The sequence below is a fragment of the Vombatus ursinus genome, unplaced genomic scaffold, assembly GCF_900497805.2.
Source record: "Vombatus ursinus unplaced genomic scaffold, bare-nosed wombat genome assembly UNPS02014942.1, whole genome shotgun sequence".
Taxonomy (NCBI): Eukaryota; Metazoa; Chordata; class Mammalia; order Diprotodontia; family Vombatidae; genus Vombatus; species Vombatus ursinus.
Window position 1 is genome coordinate 8663200 of NW_020954720.1, and position 8511 is coordinate 8671710.

Here is an 8511-nt window from a genome sequence, read left to right on the forward strand (position 1 = left end):
GAGCCTGGATGGTGGAATGCCAAGCTAGCTGAGGTTGCGGCTCCACCCACTTCCAGCAAGCAAACCACAGAAGTCATTGACACCCTAGGACATGAGATCCATTCTTGATATGTAAACAAGAAACTGACCCAGTGGGAAAGAGAAATTTCAAATTTGGAACACATTAACTTAGCTGGCCTGTATGGCTATAATTTCTTATGCTCTAGGCTAAACATCAGGTGCAAAAACTTGGATAAACTGGAAAAGTCAAGAGTAAAGGTTTTTGAGATTTTCTTCCATGTCTTATTTTTTAATTACTCTAGTTTCTATATCTCAGGTACATTTCCTAGGAGGAAAACAAAACAAAACATGAGTAGTTTTTGTTGTTTTCTAAATGACAGCAGACTGAGAGGCATTGAAGAAACAACCTCTACTTTTTAACTGGGAAGTGTGACATCATCAAAGTATCAAACAAAATTGTTTTCCCAAAGTGGCCATTAGGGAAGAGGTCCTTATAAATGTCATTTTCAAAGTTCATTGAATAATACACACATTTTTAACAAAGAAAAGTTCAAAACTGACAAATAGCGGCTTGGCTTAACTATTTGTTGTCACATTCTCTGTTATTAATTGATGATAAAACATGTTAAAACAAGGACTTATATGACAAAAAGTAAAAAAGAATTCAGTTAATCAATTTAATTCAATAAATATTTACTAGGTGTTTACTAAGTTTATCAGTTCATGTCTAGTGACTGACAGAGATAAAAGGTAAATAAAACAGGTACATGACTTCAAGATACTACCACTCTAATAGGAAGGTGAAGACCTGTATGTGAATAATTATAGTATTATATGTAATGTGATATGTTTAAGAAAAGTACAAAGTGATTTGAAGGTTCAAAGGAGGGAGACATTTCTTCTGTCTAGGAGAAAGGCTTCATAGAGAAGGTGACATTGGATTTGAGCCTTAATGGAGAGTTAGATTTTCAAAAGATAAAGACAAGGGAAGGGAAGGCATTCTGGTCCTAATAATGAAAGGATAAGTGAACAAATGCCTTTGTTAGTGAATTCCTCGATACCACACTGCTTCAGTGAAGAAATAACTGGAGGTAAAGCTGGAGTCGTAATTTGAAGCCAGTTTGTGGAGGATTTTGAGTATAAGACTAAATAATTCAGTGCAACAAATAGACATTTATTAAAATGTAATATTTTAAATAATTCAGTGTAACAAATAAACATTTGTTAAAATGTAATATTTTATTGTTACAGAGAGAGGCAGTATGGCATATTGAATACAAAGCTGTCCTTGGAGTCAGAAAAACCTGAGTATAAGTCCTGTCTTTTACCTATGGCTGACTGGTTGACTCTGGGCAAGTCATTCTGGGTTACAGGCAACTCTCAAAGACTCCTAAGTCACAAAGGAATTTGTTGTTTTGCCGTAGGACATTTCCACATGGGGATCCCAATCCAAATCATAGGCCTGTATCAATACTTTTCCCAAACAACAACAACACTAACAATAATAATAACATTAGTTGTTTACTATGTACAAGGCACAATCTAAGGACTTTGGACAAGGCACTGTAAGGTTGAGGAGTATGGAGGTTATTTTGTGGTGAATAAATAGCCATTGAGAATTTAGAGCAATGGAGTGAGTTGATTAGTAGTATACGTTATGAAGATTATTCTATTCATCCAAGTCTAGAATAGATTTAGGCCAAAGGAAGACTAGAGACTGGGATACTGGTTAAGAAGCTATTGCAGGGGGCAGCTAGGTGGTGAAGTGGATAGAGTACTGGCCCTGAAGTCGGGAGGACCTGAGTTTAAATCTGGCCTCACACCAAACACGGTGTCACTTACTAGCTGTGTGACCTTGGACAAGTCACTTAACCCCAATTGCCTTAAAAAAGAAGAAGAAGAAGAAGCTATTGCAGAAGTCTAGCTCATTGGTAACGAGAGTTTGACCAGAAGTGGTATTAGTGGGAATGGAAAGTAAATGGGAGCTATCTTGCAGAAGTATAATTCAGTTCAATTCAGTGAATATTTATTAAGCACCTCCTGTGTGCTAGGCACTGAGCTAAAAACACTGGGGATGCAAAAGAGGCAAAAGGTAGTCTGTGATCTTAAGGATCTTACAGGCCATGGGAGAGACAACATGCAAACAAATACATACAAAGCAAGCTATATGCAGGATAAATAGGAAATAATGAACAGAAGGAAGGCACTAGAATTAAGAGGGATTGGGAAGGCTTTTTTTTTTTTCAGTTGGGACTTAAGGGAAGCCAGTGAGGTCAGTACTCTGAGCAGAGGAGGGAGCGTTCCAGCCCTGGGAGACAGCAAGAGAAACTTCCTGGAGCTGAGAGATGGAGGGTCTTGTTCTTGAAACAGGCAGGAGGCCCGTGTCACTGAATTAAGGAATATGTGTCGGGGAGGGCAGTAAGGTGTAAGAAGACTAGGAAAGGTCGGAGGGGGCTAGGTTATGAAGGCTTTGAATGCCAAACAGATCATTTTGTATTTGCCCCTGCAGGCAGTAGGGAACCACAGGAGTTTATTGAGGGGGTGGCATGATCAGACTGATGCTTTAGGAAAATCATTTTCGTGGTTGAATGAGGAATGGGAAGAGATTTGAGACAGGCACTCCCCAGCAGGCCACGGCAGTAATCAAGGTATGAGGTGATGAGGTCCTGCACTAGAGTGGTGGCAGGGTCAGAGGAAAGAAGGAAGCATATTCCAGAGATGCTGCAAAGGTGAAATCGACAGACCTTGATTCCAGCTTGGATATGGGGGTGGTGGGGTGCTGAGAGATAAGGAGGAATCCAGGATGAGGCCTCAGTTGAGAGCCTGAGGGACTGGGAGTATGGCGTCCCCCTCTGCAGCAATAGGGAAGATGGGAACGGGGTATGGACGACAGGATTTGGTAATCAACTGAATGTGAGTTGGTAATGGAGTGAGAAAATTCAAAAATGATTGCGATGTTTGGATTGGGAAGAAGAGTTGCCATCTTTGGCAGGAAGATAGGAATGCCATTATTTAAAAGAAATAGGGTGGGGCAGCTAGGTGGCGCAGTGGATAGACCACCGGCCCTGAAGTCAGGAGAACCCGAGTTCAAATCTGGCCTCAGACCAAACACTTAACACTTACTAGCTGTGTGACCCTGGGCAAGTCACTTAACCCCAATTGCCTAAAAAAATAATAATAATTAAAAAAAAAAAGAAATAGGGCATTTAGGAGTAATAAGCATGCTAGAAGTGGTAGGCAGTGATGAACTTATATTGGAGAGGTATATTCTGGAACTCAGGATAGAAGTTGGGGATGGAGATAAAAGATTTTCCTGGTAGATAACCATTGGTGATAATACAGGAAAAACAAATACTTCTAGAAATTAGGTTGACCTTTTTATACACATGGATGTTTTATTTTCATATTTACTTTAATTCAAATTTTAATAATCAACAAGGCACAGATGGCATGTTTTTCAAAATGGAGATGACACAGAGCTGAGAAGAATAGGTAACATTTTAAATAAATGGCAGAATCACAAAAGATCTCTCAATAGACTAGACTAAAGGGCCAAATCTAAATTTAAAAGGAATAAAAATAAAGGCCTACATATGAGTTCATAAAATAAACTGCAGAAATAATATAGGAGAGGCAGGACTAGACATTTCATTAAAGATATCTGAACACTGTCATAGGCTACAATCTCAATATGAATCAACACAGTGATGTCTGGAAAAACTAATAAGCTATGTAAGGCTGCATTAAGAGAAGCATAAGGATCCTAAAAGAGGAGTTTGATAATTCTGTCCTAGTCAGACCACATTTGGAGTACCATGTTTAATTCTGGCTGATGTCGTGTAGACAGGACATTGATAATGGAGTCTACTCAGAGGAGAGCTAAAATGATGACTAGAGAAGGATCCAGAAGGAGAGAGAAGGATGGAGGAAAGAGAATGAAAGGAAAAAGGGATAGCTTACACAGGAGACAAGAGGAGTGTGATAGTTGACATAAGGAAGAAGTCTTAAGCTTGCTTTTCACCTTAGAGTGCAGGTGGAAGAGCTATAGTGCAGGCTTGAAAAAGGTGGATTTTGGCTTGATGGAAGGAAAAAAAAAAAAGCCTGGTGACTACGAGAGGTATCCAAAAGTAAAATGGGCATCCTGAGAAAGCAGCGGGTTCCTCTTTATTGGAATTTTTCAGGCAGAAGCTGGATTTCTGCTGTCTACCGATGTTGTTAGAGGCAATTCCTATTCAAATACAGATTTAGATCACACGAGTGTCTTCCAGCTCTGAAATTCTATGATTTAAAAAAAAAAAATCTCCTAACTATTCAAAGGACTGTACTAGGCTTTGGGGAAGATACAAAGGTAAATAAGACCCAGTCTTTGACCATGAGGGGTGTGCAATGGAGCTGGAGAGGTAAGATGTATGTATAAATAACTGCAATATCAAATAGAACGTAAGTGCCTAGGAGAGATATAAAGAAAGTACTGTCGTGATAGCGGATCTATGTGAGTCATATCTGCATTTTTTTTTTTTTGAAAAATCCTTGTCTGGTGAGGGAAAAAAAAAATATGTGAGTACTCTTTGAATCTTCACAGCTTTATCATTTTTCCAGTGTATTAAGTACATTTGGGTAAAGGCTGCGATGAAAATGTGTACCCTTTGAGCCAAATATTAGCAATTCGGTTAAAACAGAAACATGATCCCTTATGACCATGCGACCCCTCAACATCTAACTGCCTTAAGAAAATGCAGAGCTTGTAAGGATTAATAGAAAACAAATCTGGTTGATTTGATTCTTAAAAAGGAAAAACAGCAACAAAAAAAAAACAACTAGATATCAGTTCTTAAATTATTTTTGTAAAGTGAAAACAACAACTATAAAAAATTAATTCAGAAAGTAAATGGTTTTTATTCTGGGAGTATGCTTTCATACTACTTAGCAGTCCATTCTTACTAACTTAGTTTTCTGAGACATGTACCATGGGATATATTGGTAGGATGTTTAAATTGTCAAGAAGCAAATGTTGGGGGACTCATTTGAAGGAAGTTTGGACGTGATTAGAATTTATCATTATCAAAATTATTTTATACCTGGAATTTTGTACTTTGTGTACTTGTTTTAAAATAATTTACACATTTCAGATAACTGATTATCATTTAGGTGTGATACAGACTACCCGATTTTCCCTTTCATGCACTTTCTAGGGCCGTAGAATGGAAAAATCTGACTGACCCCTCCCTCCACCATGCTTGCAGGAGTGAGATGAATTGTTCCAGCCCTACATAAATTTAGGGAGGGCTTCTGGTTTATTACAGCCTGACCTCCAACCCAGAGGTCAGAAAATCAGACTGATTAATTCAACTTCCTGGTCATCATTTCAAATGAAATTTCAGATTAGGGAGGGATAATTGGTTATACTGATATTCTCATTTAATTATACCTCATTGCTTTTAAAAAGTAGTTTAGCAGTATAAGATGTGCAGAATGGAAGGCAGATGCCAGAAATATTCTTTCGTGTTTTAGGGTTTATATCCTTTCCTCTTCTTCTTCTCTTTTCAGAAAATCAACACCTTTGAGAACAGAATGTTAATGCTTGATGGGATGCCGGCAGTCAGAGTCAAAACAGAGCTGTTGGAATCTGAACAAGGGGTAAGTTGAGGTTTCTAAACTCCCCTCCCCCAACCCTTTTCCTGATAGAGATAATCATTTCCAGACCTAAGCCAAGGTCTCTAGCAGACACATATGTAACACTCCAGTATGCTGAATAATACCTACCCGTCTGCCCCTTCTAACACTACCCATTTGTGAGTGCAGGCAATCTGGCCTTTAGGAAGGTGTATTCATTCACCTCGTGGGAACCATATGGTCACTACTTAGATGTAGCTTGGTAAATGTTTTGAAAAGCCTAATAAAAATCCAAAACAAAGAAGAAGGAATAAGTACCAAGAAAGGTAAGACTAGTTTCTCAATGTAGCTTGGGTTTTTAAAAATGGGGAAATGGCAGAATACAGGTAGAGGTATAAGGTAGTTCATGTTTGCAGGGTGAATTTTTCTATTGACATTTCAATTTATCCTGTTTCACACCATAAGAAGGAGGGGGGATACTTGATCAAATTGAAGGTCAGTATATTTGAAGTGTCTGTAAAAGCAAGTGGAAATACTACTTTAAACACATCTTCTAACTGTTGAATTAATTCATGGCTACTGAAAAATTTGAAGTCTGAGATTGCTGCTGGAGGCATGGATAATTTCACAACTGTTAACATTTATAGCTCTGCTAGTTAAAATAATGATAAGGGCAGTGGGATTCCGTCATCTTATAAGCTGATCACTTCAGTGAGAAAGGGAGGAAATAATGCCTTGTGTGCAAGGCTATATATTGGCTATCTGAATTATGGAACACTTGTTTTTAAGCTAGTAGGGAAGAGTAAAGGTAGGAAACAAAACAAAGAAATAGATGATTTGGTACTTGCATGGGATTATCTCTTCTTATAAAATCTGAATAAAATATTACATATTGTTTCCATTGGACAATCACAATAATTTTCAAAATAATACTCTGGAATCTCACAATTTGCTATAAAGCAAAATTAAGTGAGTCCGTCCTGGACACCATTTAAATAGATTATTATGCCCTCAAATAGTTTTGTTATAAAGCTATCAAACCTACTATTAAGATGGTCTGCTACATAGAGCAAATGTGGTGTAAGATGATAAAAATAGCATTTTTAATAAGAGGTGTGGAGGCAGATCTAGTGGTGAGCACAGTGTTTGGCATGCAGTAGGCACTTAATAAATGTCTGTCGATTGATTCCAGTTCAGATGTTTATTACCCATGTGGCCATGACAAATAACTTAAACTCTCAGGGCTACAGTTTCCTCCCCTAAAAATTGGGATAATGATGTTTGCATTACCTACTTTTCAGGTTGGCTATTTCTAAAGCACACTGCAAACCTTGAAGTACTATGTAAGTAAAGGTGATTGTTTTTATGGTTGCTAGTACTTTGGTGAGGCTCTAGAACCTTAGCCTTGTTTCTGAGACTTGTGCGTGAGAATTTATAGCTATATTTAGAATTTACTTATTTTCTCACTAAGGCTGCTGTTAAAAGCCGATGAATAGAGCTAGTGGTCACATTGAGTTTCTTGATTGAGGTTGTAGCATGGGGCAGTGAGGGAGGAAAAAACCCAATAACAACAATAAAATCACTGATTACGTAATCAGAGGGGCCAGGAGACCTGGGTTCATGTCTGGCCTCTGTTACTATCAATGTGTTTTATTCAGTCGCTTTCAGTTGGGTCCGACTCTCTATGACCCCTTTTGGGGTCTTCTTGGCAGAGATACTGCAGTGCTTTGCCATTTCCTTCTCCAGCTTATTTTACAGATGAGGAAACTGAGGCAAACAGGGTTAAGTGACTTGCCCAGAGTCACAGAACTACTAAGCATCTGGGGCCAGATTTGAACTCAGGTCTTCCTGATTCCAGGCCTGGAGTTCTATCCACTGCACCACCTAGCTGTTCCACTATCAGTGTGACCCTTAGGCAAATTACTTGACTTTCTAAGTCTTCAGTTCCTTCATATTTAATATGAGCTGACCTCTAAATGGTCTAACTCTAAAGTCTAAATAGTACTATTTATATAGTGCTTTAAGGTTTGCAAAATACATTATAGATATTATTTGATCCTCACAACAAAGCTTTGAGATAAGTGCTGTCATTAAGTCCCATTCTACAGGTGAGGAAACTGAGGCCAATGGAGGTTAAGTGACTTGCCCAGGTTCACACTGCCAGTAAGTGCCAGAGGCTGAACTTGAACCTTGATCTTCTTGACTCCAGGTCTAGCCATCTTGTGCTGTGGTCACCTAGCACTACTGATTTTCCCTGAATTTATTTATCCTGGTCATCTACATCAGAAAGTCCATATTTCTGTAAAGTAGCCATCATGATTAGGACAGTATCCAACCGCGCATATCAGCATAGCACTAAGGAATGTATCATGATCTTCAAGTGAATCTGATCAACATAGATGTAAAACCCAGATTAAATAATACTAGAGAATAGAAATGCTTCAAAAGCAGAGATTATCTCCCTTTTTTATTTGCATGCTTAGTCTCTGGTTTAGTGCCATGAACACAATAGGTACTTAATGAGTGCTTCTGTATTCCTTGATTGGATAAAGTGGCTTTTCTGACCTGACTAGACTGATTACTCCATCCAAATTAATCACATAACTGTCAACTCCCCCTCATTACTTTTTGCTTAATATTTTTTACCCTCTGAAGTCTCCTTTGCTGGTTTATTCCTTGGTGCAGAGATCCTTTAATATAAGTATATAAAAACAATATTAATAGCACATATGTTTTTGATCATAGATAAGTGACTATATTCTAATATAATTTCTAATATAATTTCAGTTTGATTGCTTTTTCTTTGTTGATGAGAAGGAAATGAAAAATCCGTTTATATTTCATACCCTTAACTATCAGATGATTCAGCACTCTCAAAAAGCAGTAAATGTACGCGCG

General features: G+C 38.1%; 1 protein-coding gene across 1 annotated transcript in view; it reads left to right on the forward strand.

Moving 5' to 3' along the window:
- Positions 1 to 5551: 5551 nt before the first annotated feature.
- The window catches only part of KLF12 (Kruppel like factor 12), a 290638-nt gene continuing 287678 nt past the window's right edge, over positions 5552 to 8511 (forward strand). The window contains exon 1 of the mRNA XM_027844571.1: positions 5552 to 5637. Within this exon, the coding sequence (XP_027700372.1) occupies positions 5572 to 5637 (66 nt within the window). The 5' untranslated portion in view covers positions 5552 to 5571. The remainder of the gene's footprint in view (positions 5638 to 8511) is intronic.